The 16,773-nt window shown below is 43.6% G+C and overlaps 1 protein-coding gene across 15 annotated transcripts in view; it reads left to right on the top strand.

The window, feature by feature from the left end:
• PIKFYVE (phosphoinositide kinase, FYVE-type zinc finger containing) overlaps nt 1-16,773 on the top strand; it is a 188,419-nt gene that overhangs the window by 126,025 nt on the left and 45,621 nt on the right. For all 15 annotated transcript variants that reach the window (XM_075933821.2, XM_075933817.2, XM_075933820.2 and 12 more), the window contains 4 exons: nt 895-2,054; nt 3,733-3,833; nt 7,294-7,365; nt 16,000-16,171. In XM_075933821.2, the coding sequence (XP_075789936.1) occupies nt 895-2,054; nt 3,733-3,833; nt 7,294-7,365; nt 16,000-16,171 (1,505 nt within the window). The remainder of the gene's footprint in view (nt 1-894; nt 2,055-3,732; nt 3,834-7,293; nt 7,366-15,999; nt 16,172-16,773) is intronic.

Below are 16,773 nucleotides of genomic sequence, written 5' to 3'. Positions count from 1 at the left end.
TCTTGCAAAAATATGAAGATTGATATTATGCTGATCTCTGTATACCACTCGTGAAACTAGCATCTAGCAAAGGGACAAAAACTAATTTAGTGAGGAGCTAATCGAAGAAACTGCAGGTATAATATTTTTAACTTTTTAATTATGGAAACAGAAAGCCGTTCAGGAAAGGAGACAGCAAAAATGAATACCTTATATGAGACATTAATTTAAAGCTTAGTCCAGTTGATTACCTAGCAATGGGCCGCATTTCATAGAATCATATGGTTGGAAGAGACCTCAGGAGGTTGAGTCCATACCTCATTTCCTTCTAACCATCTCTCTGTTCTTTTAGCTGGAAGGAAACCAAGTCAAGGCATTTACTTTTAAGGTTGGTAAGCTTTAGAAAAACATGAGTTAAAGTGGAATAGGTAATGGAATTCCCATCACTGGAGGCTTTTAAGAACATGCTAGACAAATACATAAACCATCCCAGACAAGTGTATTTAATCTTGCCTCAGCTTGGGGTAAGGATGGTTGAAATAAACTTTGATGTGTATTCCAACCCTTCATTTCTATGATTTAGCTTAATCTTTGGTATACTGGGACATATCTATTTATTTGTGCTGTCCTGACTGCATTCAAAATGTATAGCAATTTGACTGGCAAAGTGAGAGACAGCGGAGGCTAACTTTTCCACAAAGAAACTCCAAAAATGTACAGTTAGAGCCACATCCTTGGTTTGGGCTGGGCATGAGTTCCTGCCGCGATGTTGCAATAAGTGGTAGTGCTGCTAGTTCCAACTCTTAAATCATAATTAGCATTCACTTTTTTCATAGGAAACATTTCAGTTCTGCTGTTTAAGTATGAAATATGAGAATTGCTTGACCCTCACTGTTTTTCTTCTAACTTTTTTAGATCAAACAAAAACCTTAATGTTTTTTGAAGGGTGCGCACCACACTTGGGCTGCACCATCAAACTGCGTGGAGCTGCAGACTATGAACTGACCCGAGTGAAAGAGATCCTTATCTTTATGGTCTGTGTGGCTTATCATTCCCAGCTGGAAATTTCTTTCCTTATGGATGAGTTTGCCATGCCCCCTACTCTCACTAAAAACAGCTCTTTCCAGACACTGATTGAAAGCCAAGGAGATGAAAATGAGCACCAAGACCTCTTTAATGGTGAGGAGTTTAGCATACTCCTCAAAGATGTTGATCTCTTCTCTGAAAAAATGCCCATGGTCTCTGATTCTGTCTCCTCTGATGAGGCTAGCACACTAGAACAAAGAACTTTGCTTGAAGAAGATCAAGATGATGATGTCCTGCGAGAGGGATCCTCTTTAAAACTCCAAGATCATCTCAGAATAGAGTATTTACTGCCAGTACCAGAATCACAACTACCTTTCCAAAGTATGGAGCAACATCCACACACTCTATATAGTGAGCATCTGGAGATTCTGCAAGAGCCAGGTGACCTTCGGGATTCTAAAAGCCAGATGAGAGTCTTTAGAGACCCTCTACAGGATGACACTGGATTGTATGTCACGGAGGAGGTGATTTCCTCTGAGGATCGTCTCAAGGCCTGCTCCTTAGCATTTAAACAAGAGCTGAAAGATGTTATTCTCTGTATCTCACCTGTGATAACATTTCATGAACCTTTTCTTCTAACAGAGATTGGCATGAGGTGCCCTGTCCGGGACTACTTCCCAGAGCAGGTCTATTTGTCTCCTCTCCTCAACAAAGAGTATAAGGAGCTGGAAAGCAGAAGGAAGAAACAGCTGTTAAGGGATCTCTCTGGATTGCAAGGGATAAATGGAAGTATCCAGGCAAAGGCCATCCAGGTTTTGCCCGCCCATGAGCTAGTTAACACTAGAATTAGAGAACATCTCAGTGATAGCCAAAGCTTGGCCAGAATGCTGTCAGATTACCGGGCCAGAGGAGGAAGGATACAACAGAAAAATACAGATCCCTTTGCCCAGTGTAAAGATGCATCTGGTGTTCCTGGAGGAAAAGTTGGAGGCAGAAATGAAGAGGATGAGAGTGGATTGGTTCAGGATGAATCTATATGGTCTCATAAGGTAAGAATCTCTCAGTTTCTATCTTCTGTCTTGTTTAGTGGTAGGAGAAAGAACATACATCTGAACATTGTATTTGGGAACAGGCCAGGCATAACAAAAATACATATTGGACTGCAGTGCTTTTGGTCAACTTGGATGTCAGCTTGTTTAATCACTACACTGTGTTCCCTGATTGTGAGAGATGCAGACCTGAGGGTTTCGGCCAGGGAGAGCTCTCCAGGCATATGCTCTTTGAAACATCAGGAAGAGCAAGAAACTTGATACATCTCATTATCAGCTCAGTTTTACATGCTGGGATGAAAGTGCTTGTGTCCACATTGAGGGCGAAGTGGGAGATGGAAAAGAGAACAATTGCTCATCTATTTGAGAAATGGGGCTTCCATCTGTTTTAAAGCTAGCTGGCTGTTTTTTTTTCTCTATTTACTGACTGCTAATGTTGATATTGTCTCCTTGTGTGTTTGCTAGCGGCTGGTCATGAATGGTGTCCAGTAAGAATAAAGGTCAGCATTGGGAGGTGTAATTGCAAAATATTTTTAAAATATCTCCTTATATTTTAAATATCTGATCCAGATTAGTTGGAGAAAGTTGTCAAGAGACTCTTGATGATGTAATCATAACCTTTTCCTTAATTATACTGTTTTTTAAATATTCATTATTTGTGTCCAAAAACACTTGTGGAGATTTTTTTTTCTTTCATGAGGCAGCATGTTTTCTTAGTTTGATCTCTTTATTGCATCAGAAGTGATGCTAAGTGATGCTTTTTTTGCCCAGGAAGCTGTGGATACTGGCACAAATGAACGAACCTCACTTTAGAGCAAACAAGTGAATAGTTGCCAGGCCAGTACCCCTGTACAAAAATATCTTCACTGGTTGAGGTGTGTGTGGGGGGGGGGGAGGATATTGAAATTTTAGCAGCTGAATAGTAAGTCTGTTCAGAAGATGGTAATGGGAGATGGGGGTTGGTTCTGCCTTATGTATTCTGAATAACTGAGATCCTGTGATTAAGTAAAATGTTTTCTCCCCTTTACAAGGAGGTAAGCAGCAAGTGTCAAGATTTCTTGTTAAGAGGGTTAAAATGCACCACATTTGTGGATTAAAGACCCCCTCAAACTGTCACAGACTGCTTAAAAGTCCACTTGGGCTTTTGATTCCTTAAATTGTTGTACCTAATTGGTTATGCTTGATCTTAAAAGTCATCCTTGCATAAGGCTATATCTATACTGCTGCGGGGATTGATGCTCTCCGATCAATCTACCAGTGGTTTATTTAGCAGTTCTAGTAAAGACCCTCCAAATCAACAGCAGGTCACTCTCCAGTCGATCCCCTTACTCTATCCCAGACAAGAAGAAGAGAAAGATAAGTTGACAGGAGACTTTCTCCTGTTGGCCCCTGCAGTGTAGACCCCAGAGTAAATCCATTTAAGGTACATCACCTCTAACTAGGTTATTCATGTAGTTGAAGTTGTGTGACTTATGTCTACTGCAGAAAGTCGACCTAAGTAAAATCAACCTACAGCTCTTGATTAACTTAATCTCCTGAGGAATGTAAATCTGGCAAATAGGACAAACATGGAATCTCTTGCTGAATAAAATTCCATTCTATGCACCTTTTAGAGTGTAAACTATTTTGTATTGATGAAAATGTATGGTTGTAACTGACTAATGGTTTGTCTTGTCAGGTGGACTGTCTGAGTCCAATAAACCATCAGAGGCTCTGTGTTCTTTTCAGTAGCTCATCTGCCCAGTCCAGCAACGCTCCAAGTGCCTGCGTTAGCCCATGGTATGAAATTAATTTCTTTTCTATGGCTCATTTAAAATACAAATTTTAAGTCCTAACCTCTTGTTTTATGTAAAGACAAGTTGCTAATTCCTCTGTATAGCTAAATAAGAACTCACGTGAAGGCACCTTAGCCTTTTTTAAAGTTAGTCATGCATTAAGCTGTGTATGACTAGATAGATTTGAGAAATGTCACTTAACCTTTGTAAAGGTTAATAAGGCAATAAAAAGAACAGAAGGCCCAACCTGTAATTCAGTGTTCTAACTAATCACAGCTTTTGTTATGTGGGCCTGATGAAAATCAACTTGCAGTACTTAAAGAAGCAACTGAAGCTCTCTTGAAAGTGTTAGCAGTTATCTTTGAGAGCTCGGAGAGGAAGGGAAAGATCCCAGAAGACTAGAGAAGAGCAAATATAGTACCTAAGTTTAAAGGAAGAATTAGACAAGTCAGCCTAACTTTAATATCAGGAAAGAATGAAACAAATAAACAATTTGCAATTTGCAAGCACCTAGAGAATAGGGTAATAAGGAATTGCCAGCATGGATTTGTCAAATAAATCATGCCAAAGTACCTTAAATTCTGTATCTCACCTGTCAGGCTTTTTGTCAGGCTTACTGGCTTGTGGCTGAGAGGAAGCAATAGGCATGAATAACTTGATTTTTACTAAGGTTTTTGTCATGGTTCTAGAAAACATTTTCATAACAAATAGGGAAAATGTGGTCCAGATGAAATTACTATAAGGTGGGATGTACAACTGGTTGTTCTCCTACATTTTCATTATTAATGTGGATAATGGTGTGGGGAGTATGTTTATAAAACTTGCAGATGATGCCAGGGTGGGATGCCAGGGTGGGAGGAATTGCAGGTATGTTGGGGAACAGGATTATAATTTAAAATGAACTTCACAAATCTGAGACTTTGGTCTGAAATCAACAAGATGAAATTCAGTAAACCTAAGTAAGTGCACTACATTATGAAGGAAATAAAAGCACAACTACAAAATTTGGAGAAACTAGCTAGATGGTGTCACTGGTGAAAAGTATCGGGGGGAAGGAGGGTGATCACAAATTGAATTCAAGTGAGCATTAGAGGCTGTTGCAAAGAAGGGTGGTAATCTGATGTGAGTGTTAACAGGAGTGTCTTATAGGTTGGTATTAGTGAGGCCTCAGTTGGAGTATTGTATCCACTTCAGGATGCCATGCTTTGGGAAAGATGTAGAGGAACACAAATGGTAAAAGATTTAGCGAATCTGATTTATGAGGGAAAGTGAAAAACCTGGGCATATGTAGTCCTAAGAAAAGAAGATCCAATAAATCTTCAAATATGTTTAAAAGCTGTTTTAGAAAGGAGACAGTGATAAATTGTTTTCTATGTCTTCTGAAGGTAGGACAAAAAGTAATGGACTTAATCTTTATCAGGGGAAATTTAGGTTATAGATTAAGAAAAACTTTCTAACTATAAGGGCACTTAAGCTCTGAAACAAGCTTCTAAGTTGGTGGAATCCCCATCATTGGAGATTACTAAGAAGAAATTGGACAAACACCAGTCAGGAATGGTCTGGATTCACTTTGTCATGGCTCAACAGAGGGAGTTGGATTTGATAATCTCTCAAGGTCCCTTGCAGCCTTACACTTTTGTGAGTCTGCCTATTTTAGTTTGGGAATGAAAGCAGAATTTCTGCTGCGCACGTTGGAACTTTTACATCCAGAATTAATACAGCTTTACTCCTCTATAGCTGTGGGTCTCAAACCTGTGGCCCGCCTCATTTAACGTAAATCTTTCTGCAGACCACCAGCCAACCACCTATGATGAAAAAATGGGTGCAGGAAAGGCTAGAGATGCAAGATCTGGATTGGAGGGAGGGTGCAAGAGCAAGCCGAAGGTGGGGTCTGGGTGGATGGGAGGGAGGGTGAAGGAAGAGGCCCAGGGCGAGGTGTCTGGCTCTGAGGTTGGGTCCAAGAGTGGGCTGAGGGTAGAGTGATCTGGTCAGAAGGGAGGATGCAGGAGAAGGGTGGGAATGTGGGCTCTTGGTGGGAAGGTGTTTGTGTATGTGAGGGTGATAGGAATGGGGTCTGGCATGAGGGGCATAGGAAACACATGGCTTCTGGCCAATGGGAACAGCAAGGAAAGCCTCTAGGGCTGTGTCCAGACTCAGGGGTTTTTTCGGAAAAAGTAGCCTTTTTCCAAAAAAACTTCACCTGCGTCTAGACTGCAGCCGCGTTCTTTCGAAATTAAATCGAAAGAACGCGGCTTTTCTTTAGACGGTGGTAAACCTCATTTTACGAGGAAGAATGCCTTTTTTCGAAAGTGCTCTTTCAAAAAAAGGCGTTCTTGAATGCAAACGGGTTTTTCAAAAGAGAGCATCCAGACTGCCTTTCGAAAAAGCGGCTTGCTTTTTCGAAAGTTCCGCTTGCAGTCTAGACGCTCATTTTCGAAAGAGGCTTTTTCAAAAGTATCTTTCGAAAAAGCCTCTTTCGAAAGAGGCTTGCAGTCTAGACATAGCCTAGGAAAACTGTTTGCTGCACTGCTGTTCCCCCAGACATAGGAAGGAGCAGTGGCAGTATATGGAGTATCTCCCGTCCCCCACAAGCTGGATCTGGGCTCTCTCCTTGCCCCCTCCCCCCTGCAGCAGGAAGCCAATGCTGGTGCTGTAGCCTTGTTGGGGGGATGGGGCTGACGCCCCAGCGCACACTCTGCAAAGCGGGGATGGGAATGGAGGAGGGGGCAACTCTCAAGCCTGCAGTCCATCTGCAAGACGGTCACATACCACTAATGGTCCTCAGTTACACTTTGAGAACCACTGCTCTAGAGGGGTCAGGCATTTCTTCGTAACAAGTAGCATTTCATGTTTAAATTCTACAGCCTTAGCTGTGAGCCTGCCAGTTACTGGCAGACTTTTTATATTAATCCTTAGCTATTCACTGGGTAGGGCTTGTCCCCAAAGAGTGTAGCTAATATCAGGAATGGTGTGGGTTCTTTTAGGATTAGTTCATTCAGCACTGCCTGTACAAAACTGAATAATTAGCTAGCAAAGACTTTTAAAAACACATTATAAAGCAACAAATAAAGATGCAAAATTGAGTCTAGCTAAAACGTCCAAAATTGGGTTATTAAAAAGCGTTCTCTAAATCAATATTTAGGTACCTAAAATGGATGTTCATTTTTTCCAAAGTTGCTGAGCATCAGAAGCACCCATTAAAGTCTTTAGGAGTGGATCAGCTGGGAAGCTGTGTTCAGCACATCTGAAAATCATGACTTAAAATATTGGTTGAAATGACTAACTTTAGATACCCAAGTTTGGAAGTTTTTGGCCATGATCTTAAAAGGCACAATTGTATGGTGTTTGAGATACATGAAATTACTCATGAGCGTTCCATGTTGTGATCATTCCTGTAATGTACGCCTCTCAAACCAGTATAAGATCCTTCCACTTAAATTCTTTTTGTTCTTCCTCTGCTTCAGGATTGTGACAATGGAGTTCTATGGAAAAAATGATCTCACTCTAGGAGTGTTTTTAGAACGGTATTGTTTCAGGTAGGAACTTTCTTAAAAGCATGTGAGAATTCTAGTGTAAAAGTCTTCAGTAGTGTTATCAGATTGTGAAATGTGTTTATGCATGTACATAATATGTTGTTATGCAAACAATTCTTTATAAACCACGAGTTTTAAAACGTGTGCTGTTAAAATCTTTGATAAACATTATTTTTAGAGATGGTTCTACTGAATAGGTCTTCTATATTTCTTTTTTCATTTTATTAGGATGCTTACAGCAAAATAGGAAGTATGTTTCTTAAGCAGGGTGGATTGATTTAAATAAAAAAAAAATCAAGGTTTAAATCAAGTTTCCAATTTCTTGAACAACAAACAAAAACAACACATCAGTAAACATGTATTTTTTAAATGGTTTTGCTCAAGCACTGAAATGTATTATGACTGGTAAAACTGAGGAGTGATTTTTGAAATGCCTATGGCAGCAGCAACATCTTCAGAAGTTAAGCATCTACCTTTATATCTGGTGTCTTGACTGTTTTCAAGAAAATGAGGTGGAGTTAGTGTTTGATTCATTCTCCTATTTATTGACTTCAGTTTATTTTCCTGGTGAAAGATTTATTTTGTCAGTCTCTTGAAGTGTACCTTCCAAATTTCAATAGCATGAGCTATGCAGCAGCAATTTTTCTAAAGTTTAAGACTATGAGTAATAAGCTTCAGTATACCAGGCATACTATCTACATTCTTCTTTAATCCAATGTTAGATACTTTGGATGAGATGCTTCTATTTAAACCTGATTTTTTTTAATGCAAAATTCTATGAGAAATAGGCCTATTCTTCAAAAAGGCCTATTGTTCAAACCAATCAACCACAGAATTCCATCAAACATCTTGAGGGAGAATTTGTTTGGATCCTCCTGCTCTCTTAGTGAAGCTGAAGCAAAATGGTTCTTACAGAAGTATTTTGTGACTTCAACAATATTTTCCTTTATTCCTGAAGAAGATATACTTAAACCCCTCTGCCATGTATATTGGCCAAACTGGAGAGTCTCTGCGACAGAAGATAAATGGACACAAATTAGACATCAGGAATGGTAACACATTTTAACCTACCTGGACATTAGATAAAAGATTTAAAAGTAGTGATTCTTATACAAAGAAATTGTATCACCCAATTAGAGAGAGAGGGATTGCTAACCTGGAATTCATTTACAGATGTGATACTGTTGACCTAGGCGTGAATAAAGATATTTACTGGTTAACGAATTATAAAGGCAATTTCCTCTGCTTTTGATATTTACTTTTCACATAAAAGCTATGAATGGGACACATCCAGCCTACTTACTTAGCTTCATTAACATGGGTTCTGCAATTGACAGATAACTGTTTTTGCTGTTGTATATACCTTGGGAGTCTTTCATTTCCACTCCAACTCACCTGATGAAGTGGGTTTTACCCATGAAAGCTCATAATCCTATATATTAGTCTCTAAGGGTATGTCTACACTGCCACCCTAGTTCGAACTAGGGTGGCTAATGTAGGCATTCGAAGTTGCAAATGAAGCCCGGGATTTAAATATCCCGGGCTTCATTTGCATCTTGCTGGGCGCAGCCATTTTAAAGTCCCTGTTAGTGCGGACTCCGAATTAGACTAGTTCGAATTAGGCTAATGGGGATTTAAAAATGGCGGTACCCAGCAAGATGCAAATGAAGCTCGGGATATTTAAATCCCGGGCTTCATTTGCAACTTCGAATGCCTATATTAGCCACTCTAGTTCGAACTAGGGTGGCAGTATAGACATACCCTAAGGTGCCACAGATGTACTCTTTTAAAGTTGCAGACTAACACGGCTACCACTCTGAGACTTTGTCTTTCGCTAAAAGATTCATTTAAATTGACACTTCAGCCATACATTATTTAAGGAGTACTCATGTTTCTTTTGAAATATCTTCTCATTTGCCATGTTTTCAGCATTGACTGAGACAAAGCTATGCATATAACAGTTGAATTTTTGTTCAGTCTACTACAGCTTTCACTTTGATTTCTTGTAAATATTCTGTTGTGTGGGCTTTCCCAGTATATTTATTTCTGAAAGAGAGGCAACCCCATCTTCTGTTGTCATGCAGGCACATTATTACTAGATCATTGGGTACACCAAACCACCAAAGCTTAAGCTGGCAAAGAGGGTCGGCTCTTTTTCCTGCCACCAACGGACGAGATTGGTGCAACCAACCGATCCAATCATGAGACTTCGACGCTGACCAGGCCAAAACTGTCTCAGCACCTGGGCACCTCAGTGAGAGCATCTTCACTGGCACTGTGCTCACCATGGGTTGATATGGGCATTTCACTTGAGCTCCCCATATCGCTGGTGTTTTTGGTGCATAGTGATTTCAGTTACCAAAACCAAAGGAGTGTTTTTTCTTCACAGCACTCTTCATCCACCCAGTCATGTCCCTCCTCTCACAGGAATAGATCTCAGTAACTCCATCAGCTGCTGTGGTATGCCCAAGGGCCCTATCTTTCACACTATCCTGTGCAGTGGCTGCTATGGGATCTTTGGGATAATACAGCATTCCACCGCACCATCCACTCTGGCAAAAAGACCCTCGCCGCCATGTCAGTCTCTTCTCTAAAGTTCACCCCCATGCTAAACTACCACATTTCAAGTTCATGGCATAGGACAAAGATCATAAGAGGTTGGACCTCTTTGGCCATAAAATATACTCCTTTGCCACACTACAGTTCAGAATTACAAACTACTCCACCTTATTAACCAGTTATAACTTTGGTAACTATTTAAAGCTGGCAGAGTTCATGGAACATTTCACGAGCCATAAATGTCTTATATTAAAGGTGATTTTTAATCATTGATTTTTATCCACCCTTTTCTTTAGTCTTTTCCATTACTTCTGCTACCTTCTAAGAAATGAAAATGTGCTCATTGTTACCGCCTTCTTACCCCTTTGTTTACTCACCAGTTGAATTTTGTCATATTCCCTGCCTCAGACAGCTTACAAACTTGGCAATCTTAACAAAATATTTGTAAAATACTTGTCACAGTGGGGTCCAAGTGGAATCCTTACATAGTACTGTATTGCAAGTATCTGTCCTCTCCAAGGCAGTTAGTTATGTTGGTCATAATCCTCTGTTTTTACAAGTTGCTATGGAACTTAAGGTGAGATCTTCAGCAGGTACAAATTCCTTAGGAATAATGCTCCTGTTTCATACATATTTGGAAAAAAACATACCACCTTAATATTATCAGAATGTCTTATGCTGATATCTTTCGAAAAATATCTTTGGAGGGTCTGATGCAAACTTTTAGAACCTACTGGCTTTTGGTAAACAGCCTGGTATGTGTCTCACGTACAAAATTTCAAATGTTTAAAAAAAATATAGCTCAAAAGTTGCCCACTGTGTTTGTGTGTTCATTTTTTAAAAATTGAGCCACTTGCTGTTCTTGAAACAGTGATTGGCGAAGGGTATCAGTACTTCACCAGTCAGAGGGGAAAGCTGATGCTAGCAATGGATAAAAATCTGTGAAGTTACTGAGCGAAGGCTCTTTGAAGTATCTGATAACCAGTGGATGGCCAATTTTTTCAGAAGGCACCTGCTTAGCCTTGAATTCATAAATATGCAAACACCTAAGCTAGTTTCTGTTTCCACGTGGGAGCTCAGCCCTTTTGAAAATATTTTTCCTCATTTGAGTGCCTAAATATAGGTTTGGGAGCTTAATTTGAAGCACCAATTTTTTTTTAATTTCAACCTGCAGCAACGGATCTCACTGGCTACGTCTATACTGAGCTCTCTTGCGCAAGAAAATATGCAAATGAGGCAAAGCAGTAAATATCGCCACGCTTCATTTGCATACTTAATGAGCTGCCATTTTTGTGCAAGGGGCTTTTGCGCATAAAGGAGCCATCTACACAGCTCCTTTTTGTGCAAAACCCCCCTCTTGCGCAAGAGCCATTCTTCTTCCAGTGATTGCTTAGCTGTATTCCAATATAGGTGTGTGCACGCAGCGTGCACATGCCATCAGAGACTTTTTCCCTCAGCAGTATCCCTGGGGCCAGCAGGGAGCCCCCTGGAGTGGTGCCGATATATTGGCCCATATAGACCCCTGCTGGCCCCCTGACCCACTCAGTTCCTTCTTACCGCTGTGACGGTCGTTTGAACAACCCACAGCTCATCTTCGAGTTGTTTTTTCACTGTTCTTCTCCTTTGTTTCCAATATTCAGTTAAGTACCTGTTAATTTAGTTAGTCTTTTATTTGTTGTTTCTTTTTACCCTGCCATGGCGTGCCATGTGCTCATGGCAGACCATGCCCGGCCAGCAAGGCTTTAAGCCCTGTAAGAAGTGCAACAAATCTATGCCATGTGGTAATCCACACTCATCATGTTTGAAGGGCCTGGGAGAATCACATATTACAGACACATGCAAGATTTGTAAGGCATTCAAGCCCAGGACCAAACAAGAGCAAGAGTCATGGCTCAAGGCGCTCCTGATGGAGTCGGCACTTTGGCCGGCTCCGGCACCGAGCTCTAACAGTGCACCGGCCTCAGTGCGTGACAGTCTGCACACTGTGCCTCCCCGGTACTGCATAGGGCCAGACATCACTCCCAGTCACCTGTACTGTTCCAGAAGAGGAGGCCTAACGGGTTAGTCCCTGCCACGGCATGAGCCCTCCATGCGCTCTACAGTGGGGCACACAGCGTCAGCCAGTCCACAGCCCAGGCCATCTAGGTCGGGTGACTACTCTTCCCATCGGAGGGATGTGAGTCCTTCAGAAGATCTCCCAGACCCATTCACCCTGGAGGATTTGGAGGCAGCAAGGGTCCTTATAGACTCTTCTCCCTCTCCTCCACCCACTCCGGGACCCTCAAGACGGCACGGGGATGCCCGGTACCGGTCCTCTCCTAGGGTGCCTGGTGACACGGGACATGAGGTGCGGCAGAGCCATGTGACACATGCAGCACCTCCCCCAGTACCAGTTACTGTGACACTGGTGCCATTGCCACCGGCACTGGCAACAGATCTGGCACCGGATGCAACGTGGATTGCCTGCCCGGCACTGCTATTGGCCCTGGCACCGCGACATCTACCGTCAGGGTTACCGTCTCGACCATGCCTCCTCCTCCATCTCTGCACTGTGGCAAGCCAGAAGCCATGTCTCGGTACGCCGCAGGGCAGTTAACATCGGCATCGGCACCGCCATGGCCACCTCAGAGTACTCCTTCAACTTGGACACGGACTCTGCATGATCTTCCTGGGGTTCTTGGGCCCATTCACGTCATTGCTCCCGGCACTGGTCCTGGCACCGTACTTCCCCACCCCGGTACCAACAACAGTAGGCTCAGCTGATCCCTGTGCCAGTGGTCCAGCAGACATGGCCACCTCAGCCACCCGGGAAGTGGCCTTTTTGGACCCAGTGGGCCTACCATCAGGGCTAGGGAGTGAACCCTCCTAGACCGGCTTCTGTCACATCAGGTCCACGAGTCCCTCCATCGGCGACTCCTTTGGTCTGGTCCCCCACACTGACCCACTCGCTACCTCCGGGCCAGTCGTTCCCAGGCCCAGGGAAGAGCGCGGCTTTAGTGAGCCAACCTCTCCCCGCTCCTTATGTGGCCACTTCGGACGATCCAGGCTGGACAGATGCCTCTTTGGGCGATATGGGAAAAGGATCATCGTCCTCCTCTTTGGACGAGGCACTGGCCGACTCTATGCCATCCTTGCCCTCCATGGATGCCAGGGCCCACCAAGACCACCTCCACCACCTGGCCTAAAGTCTGGGAGTCCAGGCGGGACAAGGTATCTCAGGACTCGGACCCAACGATCAACATCCTGCACGCAGATACCCCCTCCAGAGTGGCGTTGCCAATCAACAAAACGGTGGCCAAGATTTTGGCAATCTTGTGGCAGACCCCAGCGTCCATCCCGCTCACCGATAAGTGTGCGAAACAAGGTATTTTGTCCCCCAGGAGGGTAATGAACACCTTTTCACCCATCCTCCCCTGGGGGCTCATTAGTAGTCCAGGCAGTCAACCAGAGGGAGAGGCAGGATTAGCTTGCAGCTATCCCTAAGAACAGGGAAGCAAATAAGGCTGATCTACTGGGCAGAAAAGTCTATGCAGTACCGAATTGCCAACCAACAAGTTTTTCTGTCCAGATATGCTTACAACACCTGGGCATCAATGGATAAGTTTACAGACTTGCTTCCCAAAGACTCCCTTGTGGAACATAGGGCCCTTCAGGAGGAGGGGAGAATAATTTCTTGAACGGCGCTACAAGCAGCACTCGATGTGGCTGATGCAGCTTCTCTAGTCATGGCCACTGGAGTGGTCCTGTGTCGCAGTTCATGGCTCCAGAGTGCCGCCAGAAGTCCAAAATACCTTGCAGGACCTCCCTTTCGAAGCCATATTGCTCTTCTCTGAGAACCAACCAGTGGCTTCATGGCCTGAAGGACACGAGAGCCACATTAAAGTCATTGGGCCTTCACACATCTGCCAACCAAAGGCGTTCATATATTAATAGGAACACCCCTAGAATGCCTCCACAGGGCCCATGCCCTGATTTTACCTGTCGTTGGGGCAGGGATGATAATGGCAGAAACAATAGGCCTCGCCCAGCTCTGGATTCCAACCGGGGACCCTCCAATAAGCCTCCAGGTCACAACTGGGCTTTTGATGGGACCCCCAAGGGCTTCTTACCAATCTCCCCGTTACCCTTCTGGGACCGTTTATCCTGTTTCCTCCAGGCCTGGCGGTCTGTTACTTCAGACCGATGGGTTCTGGAGATAGTGGAAATGGGCTAAGTAATCCCCTTCCACTCGCCCCCTCCTTTCTAATCCCTTACCCCATCCCTTTTCAGGGACCCCTCTCATGAGCTTCTGTTACAGAAGGAGGCTCGCCACCTTCTCACCTTGGGGACGGTAGAACGAGTTTCTAAACAGAGGATTTTATTCCCACTATTTTCTGGTTCCAAAAGCAAAAGGTGGCCTTCACCCAATCCTGGACCTCAGAGCTCTAAACCTCTTCATCGTCAAAACAAAATTCAAAATGGTTACTCTGGAGTCCATTGTTCCTTCCCTAGCCCCCAGAGACTGGTACGCTGCCCTCAACTTAAAAGACCCTTATTTTCATGTTTCAATTGCCCCCTTCCACCAAAGGTTCCTGCGATGCACTGTGGGCCAGGACCACTACCAATTCATGGCCCTCCTCTTTGGTATGGGAATGGACAGACTCTATCCACATGTCTGACAACCCGTCCTCCAGTGGGACCTAAAGCTGACGCTATCCAAACTTATGGGCCCTTCGTTCGAACCGCTAGCCACGTGCTCCCTCCTTCACCTATCATATAAGGTGTCCTTCCTAGTAGCAATCACATCCGTGAGGCGGGTGTCTGAGCTTAGGACACTGACGTCCAATCCCCCTACACAGTATTTTTTTAAAGACAAGGTCTGGCTCCGCCCTCACCCAGCTTTTTTGCCGAAGGTAGTTTCTGCATTCTACACTTCCCAGGATATTTTTCTACCAGTTTTTTTCCCCGAAACTGCATGCGTCTGGGAAAGAACAAGCTTTACACATGTTAGATGTCCATAGGGCGTTAGCCTTTTATTTAGACAGGACCGTTCTGAAAATCACCACAACTTTTTGTAGCCATCGCGGAATGCATCAGAGACCAACCTGTATCCACTCAGCGGATTGCCTCATGGATAACCGCATGTATCAGGCAGCGCTACTCTCTAGCAGGCATTTCAGCCCCGACCCTTAGCGCACACTCCACGAGAACTGTGGCAGCTTCCACCGCTTTCGCAGCGCAGGTTCCCATCCTGGACATCTGTAGGGCTGCCACATGGTCCTCGGTCCACACGTTTGCCAACCATTATGCTCTGTCCCATCAGGCCAGAGAGGATGCTGCCCTAGGTAGGGCGGTTCTTAACTCCTCCATGGTTTCGACATCCAGCCCCCCATCTAGTTAGGTTCTGCTTTGGAGTCACCTATATTGGAATGCACATGAGTAATCACTCAAAGAAGAAAGAACGGTTACTTACCTCGTAACTGATTCTTCAAGATGTGTTGCTTATGTCCATTCCAAATCCCTGCCCACCGCCCTTTATCTGGAATATGCCGGTAAGAGCAGAGTGGGTGAGGGGGCCAGCAGGTGTCTATATGGGCTGATATATTGGCTCCCTTCTGGCTCTAGGGATACTGCTGAGGGAAAAGTCTCTGACGGTGCGTGTACGCTGCATGCACCTATATTGTAATGGACATGAGCAACACATCTCGAAGAATCACAGTTACGAGGTAAGTAACCGTTCTTTCTGCCTGAAAAAAAGCCATGTAGACCGCTCCTTTTTGCGCAAAAGCCCCTTGCGCAAAATGGCAGCTCATTAAGTATGCAAATGAGGCTTGGCGCTATTCACTGCTTTGCCTCATTTGCATATTTTCTTGCGCAAGAGAGCACAGTTTAGACGTAGCCCCTGTGTATAAGCATAAAATGTTAAAGATAATTTAGAAGCAGGTTGGAAGCTTGCTTATTCTGTACATCTTGGAAGGTGGGTTTACTGCAGCGTGATGACACTGAAAGATATGCTAGTGCCACTGATGGTTCCCTTTCAAGATTGTCACATGTAACATACTTCCTCACAGCTGAATGCCTCCACTTCTTTTCTTTAAGGCCTTCCTACCAATGCCCCAGCATGTTTTGTGAAACACCGATGGTGCACCACATTCGTCGCTTTGTCCATGGGCAAGGCTGTGTGCAGATCATACTGAAAGAGCTGGACTCCCCAGTTCCTGGATACCAGCACACAATCCTTACCTACTCCTGGTGTAGATTGTGCAAACAGGTAAAGGTGCTATGGTAGCTGAATCCCTCATATGATAGTTCTTCACACAATGGGTAGTGCTTTCAGAAACCTGTATGTTCACTGAATTAGCAGGAACAGTTTATGATCCTTATGAGTGTTTATCAGATGTAACTAAGACTAACCTTACATAACCCACTGATGCTATTGGGTGTAGTGGTCCTAGAATACTATACCACTGGAGAAATGTCTGCTTCCTGCTTGAAAAAGGCTGTTAAATCTCTTCTTGAAACAGAAATACTTTTTGATAATGGTGCTTGGGACAGTTTGCCACTCCCCATGCTTTATGAAATGGATTTAATGCAATGTACACAAATGTACATAACTGAGAGGTGCTTTGAGCAAATTACTTCATGTAACTTATCAATCTTCACGTCTTAATCTGCTGGATCTGTTTATCTTCTTTTGGTGTATGTATCATTCTTGTATGTAAAATTAGATATATGAAGTAGGGAATACTTTATGGGTTTTAAATGTGTGAATAAATGTGATCCAGGGAGGCCTCAGTCTCTGGGCAATCATATACAATAGCCTTTTGTCCTGCAACCTTAGTGGTTGGTAGGAACCGGCCAAGTGACTCCCCA

Source organism: Pelodiscus sinensis, chromosome 7, assembly GCF_052426305.1.
Source record: "Pelodiscus sinensis isolate ZL-2025 chromosome 7, ASM5242630v1, whole genome shotgun sequence".
Lineage (NCBI taxonomy): Eukaryota > Metazoa > Chordata > Testudines > Trionychidae > Pelodiscus > Pelodiscus sinensis.
Note: the sequence above shows the minus strand (reverse complement) of the source record. Positions and strands in the feature narration are given on the sequence as shown.